Source organism: Pteropus alecto, unplaced genomic scaffold, assembly GCF_000325575.1.
Source record: "Pteropus alecto unplaced genomic scaffold, ASM32557v1 scaffold125, whole genome shotgun sequence".
Lineage (NCBI taxonomy): Eukaryota > Metazoa > Chordata > Mammalia > Chiroptera > Pteropodidae > Pteropus > Pteropus alecto.
In genome coordinates, this window is record NW_006436888.1 from 1,945,268 (window position 1) to 1,961,763 (window position 16,496).

The 16,496-nt window shown below is 37.6% G+C and overlaps 1 protein-coding gene across 2 annotated transcripts in view; it reads left to right on the top strand.

Moving 5' to 3' along the window:
* FBXO42 (F-box protein 42) overlaps nt 1-16,496 on the top strand; it is an 85,229-nt gene that overhangs the window by 51,247 nt on the left and 17,486 nt on the right. For both annotated transcript variants that reach the window (XM_006914321.2, XM_006914322.3), the window contains exon 4: nt 1,666-1,800. In XM_006914321.2, coding sequence (XP_006914383.1) covers nt 1,666-1,800 — 135 coding nt within the window. The remainder of the gene's footprint in view (nt 1-1,665; nt 1,801-16,496) is intronic.

Here is a 16,496-nt window from a genome sequence, read left to right on the forward strand (position 1 = left end):
TAGATATAGATTAGAAGTTATTTTCAAAGGCAGAGACAGTCAGTGGAAAATGTAAGATTATTTAAATCTTTATGTACCATTGTAATATGTTTGAGTCCTGGGAATATATTAACAATTTTGCAGATGTGAGCTTATGATGATTAGATGCTATTTCATTTCTTCACATCTCTAGTCTCTTTCATTTTTAATTGGAAAAGTCTGCAGCTCCACTGTTGCACAATGCCAGAGGTCTAATGACTTGGATTTACTCCTTCCACTGACTGAGGTTGCTGGGTGTAAGTGACTGAACACACTGCTTTTCTTAACTTTTAATTCATACAGTTTTCCAACTTGGCCTTCCTAGTGTAGCGATTCCTTAAAGAGCCTATCGAATGTTAAGGGGAGAAAAAGGAAGGTTATTCCCAGGGCTAGTGTATAGTACAGAGGTAATTAATAGCAGTGGAATTTTTCTTTTTCTGAACTTGAATAAGTGATGTCAGAGTTCAGAAGAGATTCTAAAAACAGCGATGTGCTTAACTGAACTAGACCTACCAATAAGCTGGATGATCACTGAAACTCTGCACTAGCGGATTGAACCTCTGAATTTCTTTTCCCTTTCCCCTTCTTTTTATATGACCCTTAACTGTTTGAACCCAGTTTCACATGAACATTGAGAGATCTTTTTCCCAAGGGTATGCATGAAGTGAGTGGAAAGGGAAGTTTTGCTCAGCTTTTTTCCTGAGGTCCAGGATGGTAAATGCAGGACTGTAAGGAGTATGGATCTTTTTCAAAGGATAGAAACTAAATTAGCTTTCAAAGAGAAGCAAGATGGAAGAGCTTAATTCTCTCCTCTAGACTGGTTCTGCTTTTTCTGATTTTCAGGGAACAACTTACATTATAGTCTTTGCCTCTTTTCTTCATAATAGTGCCCATCGATGAGGTGTACATAATCATCTAATTTAAAAAGCTCTTCTCAGAGACCTTGGTGCTTTTTAAATGTTAACTTACTGCACTGGTTTTCTATTCAGCACCAACCAGCCTGCCTTGGTGGCTTTTGGATACACTTAGTAGCTTAATGACTTTCATGCTTTTTCTCTGTTACTTTGGTACCATACTGCTTCTGAGATCCCTGAGCTACATTGGTCTTTATGTGTGGTTATTTCACGGCATTGATTAAGATTATTTTCTCTCATTTTTTTTCGTATAAAGATTTGTTTATTGGTTTGTGTTTCAGGTTTCATTTGAAAACAAAAAACGGTAAGAGGAGGACTGAGGTAGAGAAGTGGGAGGGCCAGGTACATCCGTTAGCACTGACTATCTTTTCCTAGCCCTAGAGGATAATTATGCAGATTTAGATCAGTCATGCAGCTGTGCTGAAATTTCACTCATGGAGCACCCTTAATCTGAATTTTTCTGTGCACTTGCTAGAATTATACTATCTTATTTAATGACATCCTTGTCACTTTGCTTAGTGTTCAAAAATAACATTTCCCTTGCTTTTCTCTGGGCCTTATTTTAAAGGTTAATGTGACACTGACCAACCTGACAACAAGAGGCTGGTTATAGAAAGTTGGTACCTTTTAATAGCATTGTGAAATATGTGAAATAATTGATCTTTGAAAGATAGAGACTATAGTTAGAGGGGCTTCAAAATTCAACATCAGTTATTCATTATTTTCTTTCTAGGTGCATGCTATTATGATGCTAATCAGTCTATGTATGTGTTTGGAGGCTGTACCCAAAGCAGCTGCAATGCTGCCTTCAATGACCTCTGGAGACTTGACCTGAATAGCAAAGAGTGGATCCGACCTTTGGCTTCAGGTAAGAGATAAAGAAGACTCGTCTTTGCCTTCTTACCAGTTAACTCCCAACGCATGAGAACTACCTAATCCTTTTTGGTGTTGTTCTCAAGGACAGGTTCTTGGGGCCCCAGGTTCTCTGTCATATGCCGTGTAAGTGCTTAGAGTAGTATGCTTGTGTAAGGTCTTTGAAATTTTTTTTTTTTAAATCATACTTTATCATTAGTATTGGTGCCCTGCCAAAATTGCTACACAACTGTGTGAATTCATTTGCGTAGTTTTCTCAAGTACTTATACAGGTGTGATATGCTCCTTGGTATGAAGTTGAAGTAAGAGCAGAAACAGAGTCGTGAGAACTGCAGTTGACTGACAGAAGCTATTGTCCCAGGGCTAAGATCTCTGAACATCTTTTGTTGTTGCCAGCTCAGATATTTGGGGAGTGTATGGAACATGCCTCTGCTAGTTACTCAGGAGTGTGAGAAGATTCCACAGTAGGTGCATACCTGCGCAGTCCCACTATGCCAAAATTATTGCAGAAAGAAACGATTTTCTCCTTTTTGACCTAATTGTTCTTGGGGCTGGGAATACAATTGTTTTTGCACTCATGAAGCAGGACAGTTTGAAAAGGCACAGTTATACGATTTGAGGGGCTGACTTGATGGCGAAATAGAGTCCACTGAGTATAAAGTATTCTGCTAGATTTGTTGGCCAGCTTTTCCCAAACATTCTTCATTTGGCTTTTCAAGGTTGGAATTCACTCTAGGACTAAGGAGACTCGAGTTTTCCTTGTTCAGATTTCCTACTTATTTAGGTCTTGATTTACTACTTTGATTACTAAATGGGAGGCACTATGTTGTATTAGAAAGGGCACTAGGCTGAGAGTAAGGAGACATGAGTTTTATTTCCTGTCATAATCACTAGTTCTCCATGAAACTATGAACAAGTTACTGAATCTCTCGCGGAGACATATGGTGTGAGACTAGATGATTCTTTTTTTAAATGGGTTATGAAGGCTAGTTAATCTTAGTTCTGTAACGACTGCTATGAATGTCTAGGCCAGGGACTTGAAACCTTTTTATGAGAAGAAGCTACATTTTGCTTCCCCAAAACTGTAAAAGCTGTTCCTTCTCCTTTGCAATAGGCAAATAGAGGAAGGACGAGCTTACTGATAGTAGATACTCGCAGGTGAGACTGGGTTTTTTACAAATGAAGCTCTTTATTAAAATTATTGGAAAGACGAACAAGTGTTAATCTTGCCCTTTGCCTCATATTGCATGTAGTACTATATTGATTAATATTTGGAATCACAGATTCTAAAATGTAGTCTTTTCAACTTATGCATCTTATCGCTACTGTACTTGTCCAGGCCTCATTTCAGAGCAGCTTTGATTGTTTCAGTTACAAAATACTAATACTTTCTCCATTTTGTAACTAGATTTTATGCCTTTGATAATTTGGCCTGGGTTTTTCTCTTCCTTATAGAAATGGATCTCTGGACTTTGGGACTTTCATAGCCTATTGCCAACTAGTTTGCTTATTTTTTCTTTATTTGTCTGTATGAGATGGACATTTTTTTTTTTAACCACTAAATTTAAAGACTATGTTTTGAAATTTCCAAGGTATAACTGACTTGGTAATTCAGATTCATAGAATCTGAATTTTTAAAAATACAGTGATGGACTATTTCCTTTTATAAAAGACATGTAAGCTTCTGAATGTTTAAAGTAATTTTCCAACAAAGTATCTCAGAGAATCTAGTTGCTGCATCACTCTCATCTACAATTAGTGTCTAGTTTTAGAGGGGGGAAAAAACTGAGCTTTTTGAAATGTCTACTTAAAACAAACAAACAATAGTTCAATAAAGAGTCCTATGAAATTCCCATTTAGGCAGAAATCCCATGAGAAGATTGCCTGAGGAAGTCTTCTGTATGCTGTCATGAGTCTCAACCAAAATTACTTCCTAACTGAAACTTCAGTGAGTCTTTCTGAATAAAGCACAGTTGATAACCTGTCTTGATGTGCCTGAGTCACCCATTTTGGTGCATGGAGGTGGATAGGTTAGGGGGTGGCTGAGGGGGGATGCTACCCACCACCCTTTGGTGCCAAGTGTGAAGTCTTTTTCTAGTATTTGCAGTTTATGAGTATTTAAAGCAATAGCTTTAACAGTGCTTGGTCTTCAAAAGTGTAGCCATTGGGAGAAGAGCATTAACGACCAGTGGAGCAGTTCGGGTGGGTGGCAGAGAGTCTGCATAGGGAATGCTACTGCATCAGGTGTCTTTTCTCATGGTTATTTGGTTATATTTGGAGACTGGAGCATTCTCATTTTGATTGGTGTCTCAGCTCAGACTGCCATAACAAAATACGGTAGACTGGTTGGCTTAAACAACAGAAATTTATATCTCAATTCTGGAGGCTAGGAGTCTTGAGATCAGGGGCTGGTGAGAGCCCTCTCTCTGGCTTTCAGACAGCTACCTTCTTGCTCTGTCCTGCCATGGCAGAGAGAGAGTTCTGATATTTCTTCCTCTTTTTATAAGAGCGCTAATCCCATCATAAGGGCCCTACCTTTATGACTTTATCTAAACATAATTATCTCTCAGAAGTCCCATCTCCAACTGCTATCACATTAGGGTTAGGGTTTCAGCATATGAATTTTGGGGGGGATATAATTCAGTCCATAGCAGTTGGAATTAATGTGATTTGCCAATGAAAACTTGTCTTTAGTTCCTTTTGAAATCATAAAAATGCTCATCTGGAGGGAGCATGCTGGTGATGAGTGTTGGAATGACAGCTCTTACAGCTGAGAGAGACCTATAGCAGCTAGTACTTCTCAGACATTTCCAGTGAAGCATCTCCTCCCTTTTACACTTGCTGTTGTGGTCTCTACCCTCATGGAGCTTATATTGTAACTGGGAAGAAACAAAAAACAAGTAAGCAAATTATTAGAAATTATGAAGGAAACAAACAAGGAATGAGATACAAATAAGAGAGGGGAGAGCTCCTTTCAACAGGAGGCAACATTTTTTTACTGAGACCCGAAGGATGAAGAATGGAGGGAAGTGAGAACAGCATGTGCAGAGACCCTGGGGCAGTAAAAAATAGGAAGCATTGAATGACCCCAAATCAGACCTTTGTGATCGTGACATAATGAACAAGAAGTAGAATGGCACAGATGGAGTTGAGATGTAGACTAAGTTCTGTGAGATTTTGAAACTTTAAGCAGAGGAGTATTATGACCCAATTTACATTTTAAGGAGCACTTTTGCTGCTATTTAGGAAGTAGATTGAAGAAGGCAAGAAACTAAAGCAGAGAGAACAGATAGGAGACTATCAAAATAGTACAGGTGAGAGACTGTGATGGCTCGGACTGGAGACCTAGTAGTGGCGATAAAGAGAAGTGGATGAATTTGAGCTGAATTCTTATGTAAAAATTGATGAGACTTCTTGATGAATGATTAGATATGGGAGGGTGAGAGGGTCAAACAAGGCTGACTTACATTTCAGATTTGTGCAGCTAGGTAGATAGTGGGCCATTTGCTGAACTGGCAAATAAATATTTGAAAGTTTAGTTTTTGATCTCTTGAAACATTTAAGTGATGGTATCAAGTAATTAGTTGTTATGAAAGATTGGCATTTTAAAACAGAGGGCTTGATTTCCCTTAAGTGCAGCATAGTCCTTTATTCATTTAACTCTTCTCTCATCCTTCACTTGTTAATGTTGCCGATATTTATAGATTGCCTATTCTGTGTGGTATGGCTTTAGATGCTGGGGATACATGACTTAACAGACAAAAATCCCACTTCTAATGGAGTTTAAATTCAGATGAAGGGAGACATATTTAAAATGACAAATATATAACATAGCGTGTTAGAAGATGAGTAATGCCATTGAAGCAAAACTATAGCATGGTAAGGGGGAATCAAGATGAGGGGATTATAACTCGGGTAACCAGGGTAGACCTCATGGAGAAGGTGACATTAGAACATAGACTTGATTTGTACAAGAAGTGAACCATGTGAACATCTAAGGAAAGAACGTTTCAAACAGAATAACCCGTGTAAAGGTGAGAATGTGCTTGGGACCATCAGGGGATAATGAGGAATCTAGTGTGACTGGAACAGAGTAAACAAAGGAGACTATACTAGGAGAAAAGGTTGGACAAATAATGGAGGAGAGGGTGTCATACATGTAAGTCTTGCTGGCCATTGTAAAGACTGTCATAGTCTTTAAGCAGAATGGCTGGTTGTTTAAGTTTCTGAGAGGACAATTATGGAAATGAGGAGACTAGTTAAAATGTGGTAGCAATAATCTAGGTGAGAAAAGATGGTGACTTGGACTAGGGTGTTATCAGAAAGATAAAAACTGCATGGATTGGATAGAGCCAATGGGATTTGCCCAAAGTTTGGATGTGGAGTGAGAAAGAGAGGAATCAAGGGTAGCTTTAAGGATTTTTAGCCTGGGCATATGAATGAATGAAGTTGCCATTAACTGAGATGGGTAAGACTGTGTGTGGTCAAGGTTGGCAAAGTATAGGAGAGATGAGAAATGCAGTTTGATACATGTTAAGTTTGAAATATTCATTAGGACATCTAGGTGGAGATCTATGTGTGTGGAGTTCAGGAGAGACATGCAGGCTGGAGATATTTTCTAGATAGAGTCATTAGGTCTAGATGGATTTAAAGCTGGAGACTGGATAAGGTTACCAAAGGAATGAGTGAAGAAGAGGAGGCTTAGTCGGGAGATTCAGGCATTTGGAGATGAGGGTGGGGAAGGGGAAATAGCAAAAGATTAGAAAAGGAGCACTGGGGAGGTGGGAAAAAGCCTGAAGAATGTGGCATCTTAGAAGCCACCACACTTGAAAGTGTTTCCTGGAGAAGAAGAAATAATCAACCATGCCATATGCAGCTAAGAGGTCAAGTCATATGAGAACTGAGCATTGACCTTGAATGTAATAAAGAGAGTATTTTTGATGAGTGGTAAGGATGAAAGCCTATTCGGAATGGTTTTAGGAAACTGGGAAGAGAGGAGTTGAAAACAGTGGTATAATTTTTTCAAGAGTTTTGCTATAAAGGAGAGCTGAAAAATGAGATGTTAAGTGGAGATGAATGTAGGATTGAGAAGTTGCTTTTTTTTTTTTTTTAAAGATGGCAGATTTTTAGACATATTTATATGCTGATGGGAGTGATCTTCTCCAGGAAGGAGCTGATTTGGATTGAGAGGAAGAATTGTTAGAGCAGTATTCTCAAGTAGTGAGAAAGGCAGAATCTACTATACAAGTGGAGGGGTTGATTGGGGGTAGGAACATTGACCCTTTTCCAAAGGAGCAAGAAGAAATATCTGAGTACAGATGCTGGTGAATAAGCTAGATGTGGGAACTGGTGGAAGTTCTCTACTGATTGTTTTATCACTCAGAAAAAAATAATTGAGGGTGGAATAGAACAGAAGCCATTGGAAATCCTGGCCAGTGATTATGAATGTACAGTTGTGTACATTGTAGCCTTTGCTAGCTGGATCTAGGAAGTTGAATGCTTCTCCTTCTGATATTATACTAAGGTAACCACTTAATTCTTAATCAGGTTCATTTGTCTCAGCCTGTGGTCAATTCCCAAAGCAAATGAGTGCTTCTTGGGACAGATACTTCAAAAGACAAACGTTTAAACCAGTTTCTAAAATGCCCTTTATTCAGAGAGAGACCAATTTTGGCATCTGGTTAATATATAATGTTATATTAAGTCACAACCTTTTTGGTTACTTTAAATCAAGTTAAACTTTTTCAAGTAGAAGTTTTTATACTTAAATGTGGAGTGGTCTGCTTTTCAAAAATTCTTAAATATTAGCTTACACCCAGTTAGAAAAGAGGAGCAAATAGTTTTAAAACTTTCCACAGTTAGAGTCTGTAAGTATTGGGAGAGTCTATAAATGTTAAGGAAAGAGTTAAAGCTCAGCCTGTCATCTCTGTTAACTAGTCCTGGAGCACTTGATTTTCCCACCACATTCTCCCCATAGAATTTTTTTTCCTAAGGATTTTTTTTTCCTTTCCAGTGTCTTCTCTTTCATTCATAGTTCCAAGCGATGGCTTGTGTTTCGGGCTTTGTTTTAGAAAAAAACACAGTCAAGGACAGTAATATACAAACTAGTTGCCTGTCTCAATCTGGGCCTTGTCACTCCTGAGCTACTTGCCTCTGAACCCAATCACTTCTGTATTGTCTGGGCCTCAATTTCCTTCTCTGTAAAAAGAGGAAGAGAGAAGACTATTGTTCTAAAAACCACATAGTAGATCACTTTTATTCAAATCACCTGGGGAATTCACTTAAAATACAGATTCCTTGGCCTCATAACAGACTCATTCAACCAATCTCAAGGGATTGGGGATGGAGTAGTGGATCTGCATTAAAAAAAGAAAGAGAAAAAATGTCCCAATTAGTTCTAAATCTAACTAAATTTGGAAATCCTAGATCCCTACAAAATCTTCTTGCTTTCTTATTATGCAATCTGTGACCTCACTCTTATCACAGTCTGTTAGGTGGGTGTGTAATGTGTCAAATCGTTAAGGAAGAAGGATGGCTTGCTCTGTGAAATCTTAGCTGCTTCACTGTAGAAATAGTTGCTACGTCTTACCCTAGTTGGTCAAGAGTGGCCTACTGTCGGAAGAAATGCTATGGAGAGGGTTTTGGAAGTGGGCTGTTGGTTGCCCCAGAGTCTACATACATGCTATCTAATCTTCAGACCAACCAGTTAGGTTGGCACTGCTTTATACCCATTTTACAGATGAGGAAACTAAAGGTCAGTGAATCACCTGGTAATTTACCTAAGATCACAGAGCCAGTAAGTGATGGAGCAAGATTCTGTCTCTAAAGTGTGTATTTTTTCTACTGTGCTGTATATACTGTGAGTAGTTTTGTTTTTTCTTTATTTCATATTATCAATTTTTAAAACTTTTTAAATAGACTTTTTAATTTTAGAATAGAACAGAGTTCCCATACACTCCACATCCACATTTTCCTATTGTTAATTTAACATCTAGTCATAATAGTACATTTGTGACAGTTAACCAACATTGATACATTATTACTATTAACTAAAGTCCATACTTCATTCAGATTTCCTTTTTTCTTTTTTTTTTTTAATTTTAATCTAATGTCTCTTTTCTGTTCCAAGATCCCATCCAGAATATATTACATTTATGCTTCACATCTTCTTAGTTTCCTCTCAACTGTGATAGTTACTCAGAGTTCCTTATTTGATGATCTGGACAGTTTTAAGGCATTCTGTCAGGTATTTTGTGGACTATCATTGAATTTGGGTTTTTCTGATGTTTTTCTTATGGTCAGACTGGAGTTATGGGTTTCGGGGAGGAAGACCACAGAGTTAAAGTGCCCTTCTTATTACATTCTGTCAAGGGTACATACTATCAGTATGATTTATCACTTTATATTAACTTTGATCATGTGGTTGAGATAGTGTTTATTCGATTTTTCCAAATTATTCTTTTCCTTTCTTTAAAAATTCTAGAGTATTTTTTTCTTTTCCTGTGATTCACTTTATTTGTAGTTGCCCTTGGTCCTTGACATTCCATTGAATTTTGGGGGAATAACTGAGCTATCTGGCTACTAATGACTTCATCAGAGTCAGGAAAGGATAATGAGCAGAGCGTATGTTATTTGAAGCAACTTTTCATAGCTTAGCAAACTTTAAAAGATAATAATAACTTGCCTTTTTAAATTTTTCAGTGAGGAACAGGATGCTGAAGATAACATTTCTCTTTTATTGTGACCTAATAAGATCTTTCTAGTTATCCAGAGTCAGAAGCTGTGTTGGAAATAATTGTGCTTCTTTAAGACTGTTCCCTAAAAGAATAATCACATCTTCTAAAATCACTGAATAATCATGCAGAAAAGCTAGTTTACTTATGGAGTTAGGGGCAGGAAAAAGAAACAGTATTGGTCATATCAAATGTCTGTAGGAAGGCCAAGATATCTTTAGCAGCTGGAAAATGCTAGAACTTTCCAGAAATAACTATCCAAAACATCATTGTTTCTCATACTATGTAAATAATACCTTAAAAATGATACTCACAGGGCTCTTGGATCCATTGTTGACCCTTTCTGTTCTGTGTGTCTATCGAAAAAGCTTAGTCAGTCTTAGGTTCTCTGCTGCCCTTCCTCGAGCCTGTGGTAATGTTGCCAGAAAATGTCAAAACAAATCAGGGAGTCTGGAACCAATACCTGGCAGCAGGTATAACCAAAACAGCTGATAGGTGTCTGTTTGGGAAAAGGTCACCGAGTTCTTCCCTTGGCTTAGGTCCCTGGTGTCAGTGCTGACACTGAAATAGCTGGATGTGGAATTTTTTAGCATTATGTATTTATATACTTATAATCATTAGATTCTATTTTGCATGTAAGCACTTTATATATTAAAAAAACTTAAAATTATATGTAAGTATGTTCTGAGAATGCCAGGTGGAGATGCGAGAGTAGATGCTTATCAACTGGTCAATATTGGACCATGTGACAAGAGGACGTGCTTCCCTTTCAGATACATTGTAAACTCCTATTCTTTCTTAAAAACAGATTATCGATCTCACCGTTTTAATATTTTCTTTGTAGATGAGAAAGCTCAACTAATTGTACCTATGGATCTTTTCTTGATTACCAAATGTACTGGTTACCAGAATGTTAAAATCTGTCCTTAGCTTTCTCTTTTCCATGTTGAAAACCCTGCATCCTTTAACTTTTATTCTCTTGGTCCAACTTTTCTATCTTTTCTTAAAACCCTCTAAACCTTTTCATATTGTAGATAGAAATCCAGAGTGTCACTGAGAATAAGCAGTGACTTTCCTTAGAATTATGAGCTTTCATATCTACACATTGTGACCCTTTGTGCCTGCCATCTCGACAAAGCAATGTTTGGTTGCTCTTGGGTTCCCTGTGCAGTAAAACTCTCAGACTGTTTAGTGTTTCTGTTTATTCTCAGGTATCTACACAAACCCCCAACAGTACTTTGTGTTTGATGACCACCATAAACTTCGTTTTGTCTCATGCTCTGTCCCTGTGTATCTCCAATGCTTTCTAGATATATTAACTTTATTTTATGTTCTGGATGAAATTGTAGACGTCTAATCCTATATGGGGAAATAGAAAAGATACTATCCTTGAGTCATATCTAACTTCTCCTTCTCTATGAATGACGCGGTTGGTTTCAAAGACACTCAGCAGTGCCATGTACCCACTCATGCCCAGTGCACATTGATTGGCTGTTTATTCTCTATATACTCAAGATAAGGGTAGTTTCTCAAGTTTTCCAGCTCTTGCGACTTTGAGGGAATTTTGTAAAGAATCTACAGGGTGCTCTTCCTAGATGGCTCAGAGTTGTGTGGTCATTTATTAACTTAAAAATATCAACTTGAATTCTGGGAGACTACTTGATCTATTTCAAAGCTCAAAAGATACCTCTTATCTCTCCTTCAGGAGATGAACTCTTGAACTATGCTTTTAATCGATTCTACTTTTCAAACAAGTAATGCCCTTGATAATCTCTTTTCCATTGATCTCTCTGAACGCGATTATAGGCTATGAATTTTATATTTGATTTGTTGGCTTTTATACTGTGTTCTTTTTTGCCTTCTCTCTCACTTTAGTAAGCTTTCTGAAATCCTATGGGCCAATCTTAAATGTCTTTGCTATTTGATTTATGTACTTGAGCTATAGGGTGGTTGCATTTTATGTGAGTAATGTGTTCTTGAAGATCTCACAAAATGAATTTTAGTTCTGACAGTGGGTTGCTGATTTCTGTTTCCTGGTGAGAATAGTAGGCGATGCCATGTGACAGCAGTATAAACAGGTTTACAGTTCACTCTACAGCGTTGACACTAGCCATTCTTTTTTTCTTACCAACACTTGATTAAGATGTAGTTTACATATAGTAAAATGAACACATCTCTGGTGCATAACTCAAAGACTTTTTTATATATGTATACAGCCATGTGATCATCACCTAGATCAAGATACAAAATACTTCTGTCACCTCAGGAAGTTCCCTCACGCCCCTTTCCTGTTAATACTGCTCCCCACAAAGGTAGCCACTATTCTGACTTCTAACAGATATTTTTGAGGTTCATCTTGGTTTTTTTTGAGATTGGTTGCACCAACAGTAGTTTATTCCTTTTCGTTGCTGTGAGTGTTCCATAATGCGAATATTCCATTTTTTTAACCCGTTTTCTTACTGATGGATACTTGAGTTATTTCCACTTTGAATATAAGTGTAATCAACATTCTTATGTAAGTTTGTTTGTGGACATATACACTCATTTCTTACTTAAGACCTATTTGTCAACTTTAAGAAATATTTTAGACATGGTAAGTATCCCAGAGACTTCTCTATTCACTCGGTCCCGCTCTAAGTAGGAAGATCTGACAATATTATAGAAGTTTGGGGAAGAAAGACCACTTGACTAATAATTAAATGTACTACTCATTATTAGGACCTCGTGACCTAAAGAGAAGGGAAGAATGTGTTGTGGGAGGGAGGGAGGCTACTTGGCAATATCATTAAGAGCATAGCTTTTATACCAGGCAGACATAGATTTGCATCCAGATCTCTGTTGCTTAGTACCTGGGTGACTTCAGGCTATTTAATATCTCATTTACATCACCTTTAGGTTGAAATGGTAATACCTACTATTCATAGTTTTTGTTCAGATTACATACACTACTACTCAGAGAGTGAATGTGGAAACTGATTAAGTTGACACTTTTATATATACTAAAGTACTAGCTAAGGACTGGAGAGTAGTCATAAGGTATCTTTGCATTCTCAAAGCTTAAAAAGTGACTGCATTCATTCCTTGGTTTATTTATTTTCATGTCTTTATTGAGTGTTTATGCCCAGTGCTGTTCTACATACTACAGATATAGGTGTGAACAAGAAGCAGGGTCTACTGGGAGAAGAAAGAGATAAATAAATCAATACGGAGAAAACAGCGAAGAAGAAAATAACTGGTGATGCACGAGAGTCAGTGGGGGTGTTTAAAATAAGTTATAAAATGTGTCTAGAGCCAGGACACATATGAATGGATAGGTTTTTAAAGGAAATCTGATTTATGAGAGAAAAAGTAGCAAACTAACAATTAGATAACAATTAGGATTCTGTTCACAATTTGTTACAATTTATTTTTAAGGCCAGTTGTTTTTATTAAGATGTGGTTTTGATGAAAATAACTATGAAGTATTTGAGTCTCCATCTACATTTTTTGGGTTTTGTAGAAGAAAGGTACCCAGGGCTCAGGCACCAGTCGCATATGCTAATCTCTGTAAAGAAGTCATAGGCTGTTATTTAAGTGACAACTTTAAGTTCTTTGTCGTATTAGTTTCTTCCTGACCCAAGGACCAGGTCTTGGTTAATCTTTATAAGTGGGCGATTTCTCCTTGTCTCCTCTAGCCCTGTTCAATCCTGAAACACCCTGGATCTGTGGTGATCTTGGGAGATGTGAATGAGAGCAGAGCCAGTGGGTTCCCCTAGGAAAGGAAGGGATCCTTCCTATTTATTTATAAAGTTCAAATCCTGGAATTTTTCCAGAATACATGCTTTTCTAAGGTGGGTACACATTCTCTCCTGCTGGATAGAAGAGTGGGAAAATTGGCATAGCACAAATCTGAGTAAACTTTGGTACACCAGGGGAGATAATAAATAAGGTTATACCATATTTCAGTTTGGTGCTCTCCCGCCTGATAGGATTTTCCTGTTTTGACACCAGGCCAGAAACTTTATGACTAGCAACATTGTTTTCACTTCTAAACAGAGCCACTTAAAAGAGTACCCCCCACACACATTAGAACTGCAATTAACAATTTATCAGATTAAACTGAGACTCAGCACCTCCTCTCCTTCCCTAGAAATTGAATCAAAAGACTACTTGAAATGGTAACAAAGAACTATTACTGGCTTTCACTTTGTTCATTTTTAGCTGATAAGTGCTGCCCTATTCATCTAAGTAGTCTTTCTCGTGGGTTTGTTTAGAAGTGAAAACAGCGCCAGTGGAGAATTTCTTTTTTTTCCTGCCTTCAGCATATATATAGTTAAGTTATATAGGATCTAGGTTTCTCATGCCCATTACAGAAGTTCCTCTTATTTTGGATGCTCTGTAAATGACCCAAGGAGTGTCATTTTTAAAGATATGGCTATAATTTTAATAATAAAAATGTATACCTGAAGCCTGAGATACAGACAAGCTTTGTCTAATACCAGTGAGTTGTTTTTATATCAGTCAGTAACTTTCTATGTTGCAACTGAGGAATAAAATAGGAAAAGCAAAAGCAGCACCTAAAGCAGTGTTTAGCCTTTCCCCTGATAAAGGCCCACTGATGTCACCACAATAGGTTATGATTTAACTGGAGCCAGTTCTCAGCTCATGAGGGATCTGTAACCATTTGGCTTCCATGGGTTGGTTCAGTTCAGTAAACTTTTTCATAAAAATAGCTCCTATCTTCTAGGATAGTATAATCTTATTGGGAGACTCTAAATTCATAATTTTAACATAGTGTGCTAAATGCCCAGATTGAGGTAGATATAGATGTCCCCTCCTGGTTCACCCCTCCCTACCCTAGGAGGGCCTTTAGCCCAGCGTGGGAAGAGATGGTGCTGCATGGCAGAGGTCCTGAAAAAAGCGATGCCTGTGCAGAAGAATTTAGTTCTTTTGACGTCTAGTCCCATGTCCTTGGTGACTAACTTAAATCCTTGTTTTAGACTGAGTTGAAGAGCACAGTTGGCTAGAACCAAGTCTTAGAGAGCAGGAGATTAGGGGTTTCGTAGTGACTTTGCCAAAGGATAACTTTATATTTGCCTCCTACTTTCCTTCTGTAAAATAAGCATTATATATTTTATCTCCCATGGCATCTATCTAAATGCAAAGATTTATTGTAATTATTATTGACCACATTGATATTAAAATAGAAATGTTTTCATCAGAAGAAGAAAAATTGATATCTGTTCCAGGTAGAACCCCTGTGGTCCTGGCTGCATCCTTCGGAGATCATTATGAATAGTTATTTGTCTTTAAGGTGTTTCTAGCCCAAGACAGGTTTTTGTTTGTTTGTTTGTTTGTTTGGTATTCGTGGACTGCAAAGTGTTGTTCTTAATTTTCCTTTTGTCTCCTTATTCCTCAAACCATAAAACCATGAAACGTGCTTTTCATGTTCCCATTACAAAGTAGTACCTATAAAATCAAAACAATTTAGAGCTGTAAGCAGTTAAATTATGACTCTAGCAATTTATAGGATAACTCAAGGGTCTCTTGCCGAAGTTATAAGTGGCAGTCTGTCCTCTTGTGCCGTCTAGGTTTCCTGATTCAGATGTTTATGTGGTGTTCTGGGAAATATCTCTCCAAATTACTCTTCTCCTGACCTCTGAACTCTTACTATCAAGGTCAGTCAGTTCACACACTACCATAATGACAGCTGTATCTAGCCAAAGGCTTGATCAGCTTCCCAAGACCCAGATTGGGTCTTATCAACAAAATTAATCTCCCCTTCCCCACCCCCATACACACATCAACTCAAGGCTCCTCACCACCACAGAAATCAACCACACAAAAGAAACAGATAGGGTTGTTGGTTAATCAGGTCTGTCTGGTCTTATTTTGCCCTCAAGGCCAGTTTCGTGTGGGGAAGGACTAGTGTTCTACATATAGAGTGAATGCCTTTTCTGGACCCTGAGAAAGTGAGTGTGTGTGGAGAGTTGTTAATATGAAATGGAAAATATGATTGGAAACATCAGTACCATTATTCATTCTTTAATGTCCCCTTTGGCGTCATTACTGTAAAATAATTTGAAAGCATTCAGGGAAAAGTCCCCCCCGCCCCCAGCTTTATTGAAGTATAATAGACACTTAATTGTTCATATTTACATTGTAGAATTCAGTGAGGTTTTTTTTTTTTTCAGTTATAGTTGGCATACAATAATATATTAGTTTTAGTTGTACATCGAAGTGATTAGAGATCTGTGTAACTCACGAAGCAGTCACCCCACTAAATCTAGTACCCCTCTTCTCCCTTACATATTTTTTATGACATTGTTGACTGTTTTCCTTATGCTACACTCTTTATCTCCATGACTATTTTGTATCTATCCATTTGTACTTCTTAATCCCTTTGCCCTTTTTCACCATCTTCCCCAACCCATCTTCCCATCTAGTAGCCCTAAAATATTCTCTGTATCTATGAGTTTGTTTCCATTTTTGTTGTCATTTATTTGTTCTTTAGATTCCACATGTACATGAAATCATGTGGTATTTGTCTTTATCTGACTCACTTCATTCATCACAATACCCTTTAGGTCCATCAAGGCAATATCTTTTCCATTCCTTTCCTTTTAGCCTCTGTGTGTCTTTTAATCTGAAGTGAATCTCTTGTAGACAGCATATGTAGGGGTCTTGTTTTCTTATCCATTCAATCATCCTATCCTTTGGTTGGAGCACTTAAGTCTTTTTCATGTGAGGTTTTTGTCGATAGACATGTAGTTACTACCATTCTTTATTCATGTTTTTATACATGTTTTCCCTTTTTAGAGAAGTTCCACCAACATTTACTCTAATACTGGGTTGGTGTTGATGAATTCCTTTAGCTTATTTTTGTCTAGGAAGCTGTTTATTTGTCTTTCAACTTTATTTATTTATTTATTTTAAGTGAGGTGACCTTTGGTTGACCTCACAGATTGCAAGGATTTTG